General features: G+C 39.9%; 1 protein-coding gene across 13 annotated transcripts in view; it reads right to left on the reverse strand.

Annotated features, from left to right (window-relative positions):
* Positions 1 to 15,368, reverse strand: part of ltbp3 (latent transforming growth factor beta binding protein 3) — a 47,358-nt gene extending 31,990 nt beyond the window's left edge. For 2 of the 13 annotated variants that reach the window (XM_058086823.1, XM_058086825.1), the window contains exons 1-3: positions 14,084 to 14,614; positions 12,648 to 13,990; positions 11,432 to 12,162 (exon numbers count right to left, since the gene is read on the reverse strand). In XM_058086823.1, the coding sequence (XP_057942806.1) occupies positions 11,432 to 11,669 (238 nt within the window). In that variant the 5' untranslated portion in view covers positions 11,670 to 12,162; positions 12,648 to 13,990; positions 14,084 to 14,614. Of the gene's footprint in view, positions 1 to 11,431; positions 12,163 to 12,647; positions 13,991 to 14,083; positions 14,617 to 14,664; positions 14,726 to 14,794; positions 14,862 to 15,279 lie in introns of those variants that run through there. The other 11 variants (XM_058086822.1, XM_058086824.1, XM_058086812.1 and 8 more) reach the window with 10 other exon arrangements.
* Positions 15,369 to 16,720: the final 1,352 nt, after the last annotated feature.

Genomic DNA, 16,720 nt, shown 5'->3' on the forward strand with positions numbered 1-16,720 from the left:
CCAATCCAATCCCAATTTTTGGGAAATAATAATAATAAGCTGTTAGAGACATGCATTTGTGGTTATAGAATATGGTTGTGAAAATACATAGATCTTCAAAGCATTAAAAAAGCAATCAAAGTATTGCTGAATTTACATTATTATTCATTGAAAAAATATCTGTGAGTCAGGCCTTTCATCCCATATAAGACAAAATTGGAAGAAATAGGCATGCAAAATACTAATTTTGCTAATACTAACTAGGACGAATTATTTGACATGGTTACAGATCAATCTGTGGTGTGATTTAGAACACTTTTTTTTTTTAAACAAACCAGTCTCTTCAACATAATAGTAATTTATTGACGGTCCCTAATATAAACAACCAGCAGTTAGTGTGGCACTTCCCGTGTGAGCTCACCACACTATGAGACAGCAGTTCAGGCACAGTGATGGGGAACTACTGCTGTAGCTACGGAGCCTCATATCCAACGTCCAACCTGAAAACAACGTCACCATGGTACACCGCGGACATGTCTGCACGGTGGTGTTGCAGTTGCATTGCTTTATTATTCAATTGCTTTATTATCACTGTTACAATTTAATCACCCGCCCATGGCAAGAGGTCTGATGTCAATAGTAGAGTTTTGAAATATTCTAGTGCTTTCCTGACTACACTTTGGGAACACAGATCAGAAGCGATTGCTGACACCCTCAACTTGAGTTTGTTGTAAGTGCTGCCAGCAAGCCAAGCTAACTGGCTAACTGCTTAAGTTCAAAGTGTTGCATGGCAACAATGCCGAACAAAAAAATGTAGATGACAAAGACTGGATGTTATACCCCGCCTTAAAGGAGGAGAGGAATGAGCAACAGCAGAAAGAGGCCTGCTAACATTGAAAACGTAAAATCACAGAACAGCCTCAAGAAAAAAGTATTATTATTATTATTAAACAGTCAAAGATATCAGTCCATTAACCGGCTGCCTTGTTGAGATACCCACCAGATTTCTATAGTCTAAGCTGAATAGTTTTCTACCATAACTCACTCATCTAGTTAACATCTCATTTCAGACCGTAACATTTCCAAAGGCCCTAAAAGCTGCTGTCATTAAGCCTCTTCTGAAGAAGAGCAGTCTAGATGACACAGTACTGAACAACTATCGGCCCATATCAAACCTGCCATTCCTGGGAATAGTCTTAGAAAAGGCTGTATACTTCAACTTCACTAACTTCATGACTTTCTCCTCTCTGATCAGGATTTAGACCCCACCACAGCACTGAGACAGCTCTGATTAAGGTGACAAATGATATCCGTCTGGACACAGATGCAGTTTTAGTTCTGCCACACCTGAGCCTGGTCTGACCCAGTTGACCATGTGATCTTAACACAGAGGTTAGAAGTCTAAACTGGTTCAAGGTACTATCTGGAGGTACTTTTTTGGAATTGGTAACTATGATTCAGACAAAATGTATATGACCTGTGGAGTTCCCCAGGGGTCAATCCTGGGACCCCTACAATCTGTACATGCTTCTTTTAAGCCAGCTAATACGCAGCTGCAATGTGTCCTACCACAGCTATGCAGACGACTACATGCCACTGGTGGCAGGTGAACATGGTCCTGCAGATTTACAGATTTACTTACTTTATCAAACACCAGACATCATTGTCTGTGGGGCAGAGAAACAAAGACAAAGTGTCATTAGTCACTCTGACACTATTTCTCTAAAACCTAATAATCAAACTAGAAATTTAGGAGTGATAATGGACTCAGATCTGAGCCACATCAAAGCAATAGCATCAGCAGCTTTTAACACCTAAAAAACTGAAGTGTGACTGTCATGGCGATCAATGAAACAAACATTGAACCTCTAAGGAATATGGTACTTTTATTATAATGTACCAGTTGTTATTTCACTGCCATTGAAAAACCTAGGGTTTGTTTTGCTTCAGATCTTAGTCGTCTGTGTGAGAGTGTTTTTTTTCCAAACTAAAAGAGAGCGGGGAGTGTGTGTGGTGTGGCTTCAAGGTAAAATAAACTAACCCTCTAAATAGGCATGGAGCAAAACCAAACTGTATTTAACGGACTTGTCTTCGTTTTCAGACTCCCATGGACCTCTGACCTGTGTTGAGGTGGGGGGGGGAGCACAACAAACCACAGAGTTACTACTGTCATTCATTCTAACTAGGGAAACACATGGGAAGTCCCAGAATAGCCATACAGTATCTACTAATGATGATGACATCCACTTTCAGCGAGACCAGCCCAGACATGGCAGGTCAACATCAACACTCTTTATCAGATTGTGGCGCTATATATAAAAAAGTAGTGCTTGAAGGAGAAAACTGGCTGATGGATGGTAAACAAAAATATTTGGGAACACTTTTTGTAGATTCTAGGGACGGACGTTTGACTAAATAACTTTGTTCAACTATGTGGAATAGTTATTAAATTAATCAGTATGTTCTGACCTCCACCAGTAGAGCACGTCTACTAGTGGAAGCAAAGTACTGCACTCCTTTTTGCCTCAGTTGCTTCAAAACGTTAAAGCGGACCTGTTATGCTAATTTTCAGTGCTTTGTATTGAGTTGTGGACTCCATTAGAAGAGCGACACACAGAGATAGCTTTCTAGATCTTCCAGATTCTCCACCTCTTTCTGCACTGTTTCCATGATTCCAAACGGTCTGTTTAATTTACTCCACCCTCAGCGCACCTCTAGATACGCCCACTCCGCTGTGATTGGTCATACTCCCAAGGACTTCTGGATGTGTAGGTCCAAGTTTACTGACTGACTACAGGCAATCTGCAGCCTGTATAAGGAAGTCTGGATCGCATTAATGTCAGTAGAATTTGGTGTTTATAATACTATAATATAATAAAAATGTTCCACTGCGCTATATTTTGCTATAAATACCAAATGTGTAGTCAATTGACAACAGTTTGTCACAGGTAAAGCCTATCTATACTAGTGTGTGTAATAGCTCATGTTTCATTCTTATTCAACTTTGTGACCTCTTTGTTTACACATTTTGCCTGGCTTTCACTGCCCCTTTGGCAAGCATGTTTTTGTAACCAATGGCAAGCTTCAAGTTCACGTTCTGGCACTTAGCAATCTTGGTACTCAGAATTTCTACTCTTTATACAGGACAGATTTCTATTACATTATTAAAATTTGTATTTTGTTAATTGTGTTATTTTTCATTAAAACATATATTTTTAACAATTCATTTGCCATGTATTTGTATTACGCTAAATAAGGCATCAAATTAAATAAAAAAGTCACATAGTACTACATAGTACTATTGGACTAAATAGGTCAGGTAACAAAAGGTGGCTTGACATTTTAGACTCACTTTAAGTGCTTCCAGCAGCTTTGCCATTAAATTAACAATTTTGCAATGTTCTTGGTTTATGTTCTGCTGGTTGATGAAAAACATTCAATAAATAAGTTAACAAATAAGTCATAACATTTTTGGTATGACGAAGCGGCGGCAGTCCGCCCTCCCATGCGGCCCACCACCACTGCTTCAAAAAAATGCGAGGGGAAACCCTGAAACAGGTAAGTTAATATGGCTTGCAACAAGGTGTATTGGGTTCTTGGGCCATTCCCCAACCCTCTACAAAGTTTCATTTTAAAAAAATGTTCTGTTGAACCAAAAAAAACAAACCAAGTCACGCCAATGAATGGTGGATACTTTGTCAGCCAAACACATGTCTCTTAGCCTGAACGATAGCACGCAACAAAATCTCTCCGCCAAGTATCATTCAGGGTTTTTTTTCCCCAAAATGTTGTGTTTTGCAAGCCAAGTCTTCCAGCTGCAATACCTCCTCACTGTTTGAATAATATGCTCAGAAATACATTTGACAGGTAGACTTAGCAGAACAGTATGGGGTTATTCTTTCAGTCCCTTTGCTCCTGTGGAGCGTGGTGACGACTTACAAAGAGGAAATATGTTACTGCAAATATCCACCTTTCTGTGACTCTGATTCCTCACTGACTTGGGAAGTTTACAGTGCAAAGTGGAATTATGGGATGGTGCAATGAATGTATGTACTAAAAACCGTTTTTACATGTTTTATGTTTGGTATTTATGTATTGTTTGTATGCCCACATGGTGCAGCACGTAGGTTACTTTGTTAGCCCAGTGTGTTGACATGTTGTGTTGTTTGGATTTATTTCCTCTCCAAGCTACATATTGCATCTGATTATTTTTGCAACTCAAGCACTGCAAGTTGTGTTCCCAGCTGCACTTTCCATGGTAAAAGTTTAAAAGGAATTTGGAAATGCCCGATGAGCCAGATTAAGACGCTTGGTGGGCCTCATTTTTGCCAAAATGTTCTCCTTCTTACAGACATCAATTTTAAACAAACCTTTGGACAGATACTGCGTTATCATGATTGTTAAACCTTCCCTTTCATTTTGGTATGAAATGAATATGCAGAGGGTGCACAGCGTTAGTGGTTAGCGCACAGGCCACACAGCTAGGAGACCGGAGTTCGATTCCATCCTCAGCCATCTCTGTGTGGAGTTTGCATGTATTCTCCGTGCATGTGTGGGTTTCCACCAAAAACATGCTAGGTTAATTTGTGACACCAAATTGTTATTTGTCTATATGTGCCCTGTGATTGGCTGGCAACCAGTCCAGGGCGTACCCTGCCACTCGCCCGAAGACAGCTGGGATAGGCTCCGGCATGAGGATATGTGGTAGAAAATGAATGAATGAATGAATGAAACCTTAGCCATCCTGAGTGAGCATTAAGTCTATTCAAATGAAATGTCTTCAAAGGGAAGGATGCAAGCACGAGAGCGGAATAAGATAAGATGATAACTTATCTATTTAGCAGTGCTCATGTCAAACTTTACCCTAATGTCATGGCTAAGAACCAAAGTGAACTGTGGGAGAACAAGGTGCATTAATGCCAGATAGAGTTTGTCATGTAATATAGTACATTACATGTTTGACAGAAACCATAACATTTACAATTAATTGTGTGACTGCTGAAACAAAAGGACAATATTTCGGTCATGGCCTGCATGAATCAGCCCAAATTCTCGTGTACGCTGCATGCTGAGCTTCGACTGAGCTCACATCACAACTATGGAAAAGTCTTCATATTGTTGCTTCTATAGCCATGGCCGATTTAACACAAGGGAGAGAAATTTCCACTCGTCCACTCACGCACACATTCCAGCCCCTCGCAGAGAACAACACACATTTCATGTGCCGCATGGAGACAAAATCTTTCTCTGCTGCCACAAGAGCGACTCAGCAAGGACGTTTCTCGTTCTTTTTGGATGACAAACGCATCATGCAGGTGCTTTTACACTATCCATCTGGCTAAGACCAATTCAGTAAGAAGAAACAGTTATTTCAGGAATTTAAAAAGCCATTCTACAATTATTTGACACAGAAGCTCCAAAATGTGACACAAACAAGGAGGAGATGTATGAAACAATAAGGCTTGTCTGCAAGTTACACACCACGTCAGGCTAGTGAATCAAAGCTCCCTGGAGTAACATGAAAATAATTGTTGTGGGTTTTTTCTGAGCTGATGGTGAAAGTGGCAGAAGGATGAATCCTCTCTATACATCCTGTCAATACATGGAAACTACACATGATGTCATGAAATACAAATATTTACTGTATATTCCTCTAAATACCAGTCCAGTCATAAACAGCTTGCCAGTTGAATAAGGTGGAATTTACACATAATTTGAGAAGAAAAACATTGATAATATCTAACAAAAAAAAACGGCCTTCTACACATAGGCCGCACATGTCCACATCGTCAAATGTCATATTGTGGTTATGAAATCAGTATTGGTATCAGTAATGAAGTGCTGGACAATATCAAGTATATGAGCTATCGTTAAGAAAGCCAATATTATAGTAAGTATAAATAAATAGTTTGAACATCTATGAAGAAAAACAACAATGTACACTGGCAGGTGGTTCACTTATTTTTATAAATGTTACTACTTATTTTCTTTTTCTATTTGAGTTCATTTATTTTGGAATCGTCGTGGGCCTCAAAATATATGGGTCAAAATATATGGGTCAAAAGTCTGAGTCAGCATCTTAACCATTAACTTTACATGGGATTTGCTTTTTTTGTGTTATGTCACTGCAGAAAGCTATCGGCGTCACAGGCAAAGAGAAGAAGTGTGATGATAACTAGAGATGCGGTGGAAACACGGCGGCCGGGTGTTGCCAACATGTCTGGAAGACTTGGGTTCGATTCTCTGCTTGGGTATCTCTGTGTGGAGTTTGCATGTTCTCCCCGTGCATGCGTGGGTTTTCTCCGGGTACTCCGGTTTCCTCCCACATTCCAAAAACATATACATAATGGGTTCATTTGGGACAACAAATTGCAGATATGAGCCAATATCTAATTGTTAGGCAATATCAGCCATTGGGCTGCAACTAGCGATTATTTTAATAACAGATTAATCGGTTGATTATTTTTTCAATTTATTGAAAAACACATTTACCTATTAAGCGCACAAACACCAGGTTGCTGCTGGAATATTCTGATAAAATAATATTTTTAAAAAATGTAAATGTTGGTCAGCGTCAATAAAACAATAAATGTACACCATAGATGGAGCAAATGTATGTGAAGCAAACACCTACACTTAGTGGTTGGGTCTGCAACATATCAGAAAAGAGACAAAAATGGCCATCACTGTTTTCCAAAGTCAAAGCTGATATGTGTGAATATCTTCCACATCTTCCGACGTGGGTCGCGGGGGGTATATTAGAGCCTATCCCAGCTGACTTTGGGCAATAGGCGGGGACACCCTGGACCTGTCACCAGCCAAATCACAGGGCACATATACATACACAAACATAATAGTTTATAATAGTTTATAATATAGTTTATAAAATAGTTTATAATAATAATAGCTTTCCTGGATAACTTGGGAAATTTAAAAATATTCACAATTGAGTGGCTAAAAAGTGATTACTCAACTGTCTAAATAATTGTCAATTAATTTGGGTAATCGAGTAACCATTAATTAATCAATTGATGGTTGCAACTGATAATATCTCTAACAATAACCACAAAACAAGAAATGGAACTTGAAAGCGGTACATAATTCTGCTCAGTCCAATATGGTAAAAGTGAGAATATTAATATAAAAGTTCAATGTTCGGTGATATTGTGAAGAGATTAACCTCTCTGACCCCTCACGTCTGGCTACAGAATTGTTTAAGTTGTCTTTTCCTTATGTGCTTGTTAACAATGGTTAGATGTTACTTTAAACTTTGGCTGTATGGTTAATAAAGATGTTACAGTATGACCACAGCTTGACCCTGGAACAGATTACTTAACAGTGTACGTTTTGAAATGTGAAGCATCCCATAATATAAATATATTAAAAGCTTTGACTCTTATCTGAAAAAGTTTTGTTTCTAGTGTAAGCAGCACGTTATTAACGTGACGGCTGCAATTTCTGATGCTCTGTTATCAATGATTCATGTGAGGGGAAAAAAAATGGGAGAAAAACAGACAAATAAATAATTTGGGACATTTTTTCCCCCTGAAAATACTTTGAAGGAAATGAAACAGACTTGTGGGAGGGAAAATGTTGTCTCATATATCTGAAACATGACCCTGAATACACACAGCTTGTTGGAGATGCTAACAATCTTCATGATGGAAAAAGTGTAGTTAGGTAGGATCACTCCATAATGACTTCCACAGATGGAGGGAAAGGATTTGATGTATATACATTGACATATACTCAGGGTACTCTCATTTGTCATTGGATATGCCAACCTAGTATTTGTTTTACTACAATATTTGACTATACTTTATTACCATAACGGAATAAAAGAACATGGTGAAACTGATGGTTAACATCTGTTGACTTGGACCATGATGATCATTTCTGGCCCACTATCCACTATGGGACTCTTTATAAAATCTGATCTAGTTGTGATTCATATACACTTAGTATACATATGGACTATAAACGAGGAGTGCTGTCATTGTGGGCGGGGCAAGTACAAGTAGACAGCAAGGCACCGTGCCTGGCCACACTTGATGTGATGGAGCAGAGAAAGACTCCACTCACGCCAAGCAGGCGCTGCTACACTCACTGGGGGGGGTATAGATCTAAGAGTACACTTATGTGCTATGTAATGAGCCTTGGCTGTGTAATTAAAGTGTGATACGGGAACATTTTGTCACAGTGGAGGGAACCCCACCTCGTGTTTCCACCTAATAGTTTGTATACATGGCTGTGTAGGGGCTTTTAACAAAGTAGGACGTTTAAATGGAGTTGAGGTTACAAATTAGTTTAAATAAATGTACAGTGAAACCTTGGGTTTCGTACACCTGTTTTTCATGAAAAACTAGGTCCCCCCCCCCCAACAAAAAAAACATCCACACATTGATGACGCAGTCTCTGTGAAGAAAGGCTAGCTGTTATTTTAGAGTTGGGACACTATAGATCAGGGGTCTCAAACACGCGGCCCGCGACACTAGTTTGAGGCCCCCGCCTTGATATGAAAGTTTAATGTTAGTGCGGCCCGCGCAAGTTTGATATGGATGCTGTATGGTATCATGTACCCAGAAAAAATTATTATGTTTGATTAATGTTCATGTTAAAGGTTAAATAACTGTTAATAGTTATCCTCCCTATCCGTGTGGAAGTGGTAAGTTTTTGGCTATTTAAGTTTTAAGGAAATAACTTGAAGGCTACCATTTAGGTCGCTAGCTCTCTAGTTTGCGAGTTAGCATGTGTCTTAAGACCCTGCAGTTGCGCAATATGTTGTAAATAAAAAGAGTATAAATGTGACTAAAGTCGTGTTTTGTCATGTCTACAGGGCTCTAATAATGCTTTAACTTTAATCTGAAAAAAATAATTTGTCTACCCACCAACTATGTGGTTTCTTAAGTTTTTATTATTTGCCGTTTTATTATTATTATTATATTTATTTATTTATTACTGATTAATTGATTTTCTTTATTCTTGATTTGTTTATTTATTTTTCATCTTATTTTGTGTAGAAAAATAAAAAGTAAGATATTTGAGAACAGTGGAATGTTTTATCAGAGCTTTTCTTGTAAAAAATCGGAACCAAAGCAAAGTTTATTCATTTTTCTGTTTTTAATAAATGCGTTTTTTGGGGGTTTTTTTTTGGAAAACCTGATGCGGCCCAGTCTCACCCAGACCCTAGCTCCAGTGGCCCCCAAGTAAATTGAGTTTGAGACCCCTGCTATAGATAGATTATTTATTATGTGTGTAAGTCCATGCCAGTCTCCTTTCTATTGGAGCAGGCTCTATCAAACAACATGATGAGGCGTTCAAGCGCACTGCGTAACTCAGACAGTCTTTTTTTTTTAATTAATAATGTTTGCAAAATAATCCACATCGAAGCCAAAGAAAGTTAGAAATTGTAACATATTGCAGTGAGGTTGCGGTGTCATGACAGTGTGATGTGTGAAGCACGGTCTTGCGCACGCACACTGTTGCATCAGTTGATGGAAGCCAAGTTGTGTCTGCACACAACGTCTGTGCTTTCTTGGATATAACACAAGAGGCAGCACTTTGATGAATAAGATGAGAAACAGTATTGGATTTAAGAGAAGCTTTAGCGTGCTGGATCACAATGCGGTCTGGAGTCGGAGTGGAAAAAGGGAAGAGAGAAAGGTGAGAGAAAGAGTGGCAAATAAAAAGGGTGTTAATATGTGACCTTTTCTTTCATGGGGCCCATCATTTCATTCACTCCGTGCTTGGCCTGACCTTCCCAGTTTCAAAAAACAACTAAAAACCCTCTTTAAATCTGTTTTTAATGTCTAACTTTTTATACCTGACTGCTGTGCCCCGCCCCGCTTTTATTCATGTTTTAACTGTGTATAAATGAATCAATGTTGTATTTTAACGTATCTTTTACTCTGTTTACTTGTTTTTATTCAACTCCATTTTTCTGGAGTGTCTTTGAGTAGTTTGAAAAGCGCTATACAAATAAAATGTATTATTATTATTATTATTTCTGGCGGTGTGTGGTCATTTAAATCATTACATTATTATTATGGATTACAAATTTGATTACAAACTTGAGCTGCAACAATTAATCGATGAAATCTAATGAATCAACAACTATTTTGGTATTGAATCAATCGTTTTTTTTTTGCTTCAAAATGTAAATGTCCTTCTGATGTCAATATTCATCCAGGAAAGCAGACCTGTTATCTTAGTGTTTTCGGCAAAACATGTGGATTTGAGGATGGATTTGTGGGCGTTCATTGTGTAGGAGTTATTTTGGTAATCATATCAAAATTGAAAATTTATTTATGAAACGCTTTTCATACAACTAAAATGCAACTCAAAGTCATTCATTCATTCATTCTCTACCGTGCTGGAGCCTATCCCAGCTGTCTTCAGACGAGAGGGGGGTGCACCCTGGCACATATAGACAAACAACCATTCACACTCACATTCATACCTATGGACAATTTGGAGTCACCAATTAACCTAGCATGTTTTTGGAATGTAAGAGGAAACCGGAGTACCCGGAGAAAACCCACGCATGCACGGGGAGAACCTGCAAACTCCACACAGAGATGGCCGAGGGTGGAATTGAACTCAGGTCTCCTCGCTGTGAGGCCTGAGCACTAAACACTTCAGCGCCGTGCAGCCGCAACTCAAAGTTGCTTTACGCATTTAAGAACAATCCCCGATAACCCCTTCCTACACGCCCACCACACCCCAACAATACACACATACACACACGTACCTTCAGCCATGGACTTCAAATCTTAATCTTAATAAAAGGCCTTCAAAACCTTAAGATTCTCTGCAGCTATACAGTGGTTAACAGGGCAGCAACTTGAGAACTTGCAGCTCTTAACACCATAAACAAGTAGACAAAAGAAAAATGCTGCAAATATCAAGAACACAAACATCAAAAGCAACTACAGGAGAGAAATGCAAGTTGAAGAAACAAAATCCAAGCTAGACAGGCAACCAGAGGCACTAGACCTGAAGGATGTCCATCTTTAATTCATGAGCGAGATGGTTGATGGAATGAAAAGGTACATTTTTCTATCTGTCAGGGTTTTCTGAGGATCCTGCTCTTGTCTCTAAAGGTGTGGATTTAGGTCAGGTCTGGTCAGGCTCCTAACATGCAGCGTTTTGCTTATGCAGTTGTTTTGGGGGTTTGCTTGCATTATTTTTCTTTTGCATTTGTTTTTTTATGTGACTGCAGATTTTTTTATTTGCAGCCTTTTCCCGGTATTTGTGTGGTTATATTTATGTTTCATTTCCGTGGACGTTAACGAGCTTTTGCCCCTGTCGGCCACCGCATATCACTGATGGATGCACAAATAGACAAGTACAGTAACTTGCCTCTTTCCCAAGTTTGGAGTAAACAAGCAATAAAGCCAACCGCCCCAGTCTATCCAGGTGATATGGAAATAAAAGCATGTTGTTTACTCACCGACCCTGAAGCCCTGGCCAATGAGAGTGTCTGCCCCCTGGCCGTTCTCCGCTATCAGCGTGGTGTTGTTGCCTTGCTCGCAGCGGTCCTGACACTGACCCTTCAGGCAAATCCGCTTGCAGATGACCGGCGCGATGACCACCTTGAAGCGCTCACGCGTGGACAAGCGCTCCGTGCACCGCGCCAGTCTGTACACGCTGAGCCACAGGAGAAGCACACGGCAGATCAGCGAGGGCATCGTGGCATCCTCCGGTGCCCCTCTCACGCAGCCGGACGCATGAAACCACCAGCGGGGGGGGGGGGGCGATCCGCGTCAAGCTCCGGGGCGCCCGCTTTGCTTTCAGCGACTGGAGCGTCACATACGAGGATAAGCTCCGTGGAATTCCCCCTCAAGGTGGAAAAAAATCACTCCTCAGGTGTGCTCGCTTGGTCCATCCGCAAAACCAAAAAGTGTGGCATGTTTGGAAGTTCCCAAAAACTCTTCCTTCTTCGCCTGTTGCGTGTTGCGTATGCGGCTTGGGGAGAAGGAGAGAAGGGAGAAAAGGAGGAGGAGAAGTGAGCCAACCCTCTGTGGAGAAAGTCTGGCTGCAGGCCAGGCAGGCGGTGCAGCAGGAGCGAGGCTGAAAGTGCTTTTCTTGTTGGTTACTTCACTCGGTACATTCTTTCCCCACCTCCTCTGCAAGCCTTGAACGCACCACAGGCTTCGTTGCTTTCCAGCTGCGTGTGTCACTCTGGAAATATAAAAAAAAGACTATATCCTGTACATCACGCGTCTAACAATACCAACATGTGTCCTAGCTGTACACTCATAAATCACCACACTTGCACGCATTTGTCATAAAAATACAGAATGTGTAGTCCAAGCTACAACTTAACTCCAGATCTGGAATAGTCATTTGCAATGGCATTGAACATTAAATACATGTGTTTTGCTAAATATATTTTTTTAAACTTGAGGTTTTCATTTCGGTGAGCACTTCCATGCTTACCAAGTGTTTTAAAATGGAAGATGAGACAAAGTGTCACAGCTGTCAGGTGTACACATTCAAACACAACAGTCAATTATTGCTACCGTTAGTCGCTAAACTTTGTCAAATCTCTATCAACGGTATAGCTAACAACAAACTAGTGCGAGTGTTTCGTAGGGCATATAATGTGGTGCTACATCCCTGACTATAAAACCACAATAATGAATAATAATAAACATATTGTATACCTGTACAGCAACTGTAACCAATCCCTTCTTTCCTCACAATGAGCATACGTGGCCCAACAACAAGACCTGAAGCTATGCACTGCAAATAGAAGACACTCGAGAGTACGTTAGTTCAATGACGTAACACCCAGTCTAGAGGCCCCCCCACTCTGGAAGTGACTCTAATTGTGACTCTTGTGCCTGGGAAAAGTTCAGTGTGTCTGGTATTGCAGTCCGCCACCATCCCAAAGGGAGGAAGGAGGTATTTGCTGAGGGTCATGTGGTCAAGACCAATAGTGAGACAATGAGGAGAGAGAGGCATAGGGAATTGAGTCATCACCCCTCCCCACATACACCCCCGCCCCCCAAAAAAGGGTGAGTGTTTACTTTCCAAGCACTGAGGAAATGACTGCATGGAGTTCACATGCTGCTCTTACATTTCTTTTTGCCGTCATTAAGTGCCAACACATAGAGACACAAAATAAATACAATGTTGTTGACACAAAAAGCATACCGATGTGTGCGGATGTTTCCGGTGTTAATGAAAATTAATGACACTCCGTCAGCATAAAGGGACTGTATGAAAATAGCTGCAAACTACATTTTTGAAACAACATAGAAATATATTTTTGGCCACTGAACAGTATTAAAGCGGTTAAAGGGGACTTATTATGCGATTTCCACTTTTCTGACCTATAAATGTAGTTAGAATGTTGTATGCTCGTGTTAAACGATGCCAAAGTTTCAGATAATGACATTTGTGCATTTGGAAGTGAGCCCTGAAATAAGTTTGGGATGGCTCAAAACGCTCGGTTTCAAAAGGCGTGATAAAACTGCCCCTTTGTGATGTCACATAGGGGTGGACTTCCGTATATGGTTCATAGTTAGGAAGAACTTTGGGCGTGTGACCAATCACAGAGTGGGGATGCCCAGAGGAATAGGTGCAGATTCTGAAAAATCTCAAAGTTTTCTGTGTAGGTTATTGTGTATAGCTGCTCTATAGGACCCTACAACTCAATACAAAGGAGCAGCAGCAGACCATCCCCACCATATACGATGTTGATTGTGCACTGCTTCCCCTTCCTGAGATAGCGGATAGGATATCGGACTCGGATCTCTTCAAAGTTATCTGTGGTTTTTCTAAACTCCTCCCATGTCGGTACCTGTCAGCTGCCTTCGGAGTCCCCTGGTCAAAAAAGGCCCTATAGGACTCCTTCAGCTTGATTTCATAACAAAACACAGCATAGGTTCAGATCAGGGCAGCAGTTCCTCCCAATCACGCCTTGACAGGTCTCACTGTTACTGCCAACATGAGCGTTGAAGTCACCAGCAGAACAAGGGACTCCCCTGTGGTCGTACTCCCTCTAAGGATTCCAAACAGGGCGGGTATTTTGAACTGCAAACAACACTCAGGACCCATCCCCACACCCAAAGACAGAGGGAAACTATGGTCTCACCTTGGCCACATCAAAGAAAAATTTCTGGTTCTGACACTGGCATCAGGGTATATGGCTGCAAGAGTACTGCCGGCTACGGTTCACTGAAGGAAACCCTCTTTGGAGAAACTTGCATGACAGTTTTCCAACATAAGGACACCAAACACACCTTCAAGATGACAAGCGCCTTGCTGAGGAAGCTGAAGTGGCCAGCGTCTCCTCCAGACTTTGAGGAAATGTGAGGGGTGTCCTTAGCTTAAACCAAGACATATAAAAACGCCTGTAAAAACCTTTTAAAAATGCAAAAAACGTAGCTTGTCTTTTCTGCAAAGCTTGTAATCAGACCAAAGAACACATCAGCAGTTTGTGTGTATGAAACCACAGCTGTCATTACTTAAGTGTTATTTAGGATCTGTGTGTGTGTGGGCGTGTCCACAGACCGCCACCATCTGTCTGGCAGTGGTAGCGGTGGTGATGCAACGGGATCATGTGAGAGTGCAATCAGAGACACTGTGATTTCATACTGTCCAAGGTTAGAGCAGAATGGTGACAGAGCATCAAACTTGCTAAGAGCGATGAGTGTATTTGAACACAACACAAACCTTGGAGAAAATCACAGCCGATGTCATGTCGCAGGTGGTTATTTTGATCCAGCAGATGGCACTGTGGTGAAAAAAGGCTTGTTAAATAATAATAGGTATGTCATTTTGTGTCTGTATGTATTGTACCTACCATCTTTCCATGTCCTTTCTCCATTGTATGAGTCAGTTGGGCTATGTGCTCCAGGTGGTCAAGGAAACTGATGAGTGGTACAGGATAATTTTAGACAAAGCTAGGCATGGGGCACCTGAATTTATCCTAGCAACAAGTTGTCTTATAGTTGTCCAATAAAGGTCAAGTATAAATAAGGCCCTTTAATTTAGAAACATTTACAGTAGCCTTAATGTACATGTAAAATGTTGGGGGGGGGGGGGGGTACACCACATTGCCAACATACAAGCATAGACACAAATAACAAAGACTTCCCACGTTTTTTTTTTGTTGAGCTACAGTTACATGCAAAGGCCACCTTTAAAGGTATAAGTACAGTATTATTACAAGCGACACTACCTTGGCAAATCATCCCGTGGCTTTACAACAACACAGAGCATTTTTCATATTTTAGATAGCAGGAGTTCATTATAGTACAGTATACATTGACAAAGACACAACATTACCTCAGGAGGTTTGGGTATATGAGATAACTTAAGTAGACTAAGTGGATAGCAGATTCATGTATTCAAAAGTATGCAACATCACATCTTACATAACCCTCATTAGAAAAAAATATATATACAGTATTTACATAGATCAAAGAGCAGCAAAAAACACTTGGTGCCATGTTGTTGTTACATTTGATCATTATCTTTTTAAAGAAACATTTCAATATCGAACAAAGCAAATTTTGTTCTCAATCAGATATCGCTCCAAACTCTTTATTTCTTGCTGGTTCTACCATATCTAACTTATTGTGTGGAAATATGGAGTTATAACTATAAAAGCAAATTTCACTCGCTAATTGTACTGCAAAAAAGGTCAGTAAGGATAATTCATAATGCCACCTATAGAGAACATACTAACTCCTTACTATTATACTAAAATCACAAATATTTAAACTTGCTGATATAGTTAATCTTCAAACAGCTAAAATAAGGCCAAAAATAACCAATTACCTAAAAATGTCATCCAATACTTCTCTACAAGAGAGGAGAAATATGATCTCAGTGAAGAACTAAATTTGAAACACTTAGATGCTAGGACTACGTAAAAAAGCCATAGCATTTCAATTGTAACCTGATGCATGTTCAAATGAAATGAAACCATTACCATTGGTTATTTTTACTGGATCTCATGTTGTGCCTAATGCTCTGACCAGTATCAATATGGTGGTAGAAACACAAAAACAATTCTAAAGTGATAGAAGGAACTGGATGGAACAAAGATATGACTGATAAAAAAAAAATTATCATTACAGAGCATCTTGATGAAACTGACAGTGTTCTGTAAAAACATATAAAGTGAGTAGTAAACCCTTGAATAGCTCATCTAAACAACTCAGAATGTGAGTAAACATTACAAGGAAAATATGGTAGAAAAGTTGCTGTTTTGTGGGTAATAATGGCATGACTGACTATACATATTAACATGAATATGCCAAAATTTGCAAAACCTTTTGTTTTTCTATGTTATGTTTCTGCAATAATTAATTCTGCAAAGCTAATCCTTAAAACATTAAAGGTCTATGGCAATTAAAGTCCAACTCCTGGAATGTTATTTCGCTGATATTTATAATGAATAAAATTAATTGACTAAGGCATGTTGTTATTATCATAAAGACTCTTTTAGAATTGGAAATATGTTATATAAAATGTTTTGTCAAATTGCCTGCTACAACTGCTGCTTGATGAACGTCATGAAGACCGTTAATATGTCTAAAAAAATTTGTTCAGGCATTGCCATTAAGCTTTGTGGCATCACCCGATGCCTGCCTATACATGGAATGACACTTTTTCTGATTTGTTATTTTAAAAACACTCTACTATGTGAGCCAAAACTAAGCTGTGAAGCTAAAATATACATTCGTCAGTGATTACCTTTGTTATTTCCCCACACTGCAAA

The sequence above is a fragment of the Doryrhamphus excisus genome, chromosome 11 (assembly GCF_030265055.1).
Source record: "Doryrhamphus excisus isolate RoL2022-K1 chromosome 11, RoL_Dexc_1.0, whole genome shotgun sequence".
NCBI lineage: Eukaryota > Metazoa > Chordata > Actinopteri > Syngnathiformes > Syngnathidae > Doryrhamphus > Doryrhamphus excisus.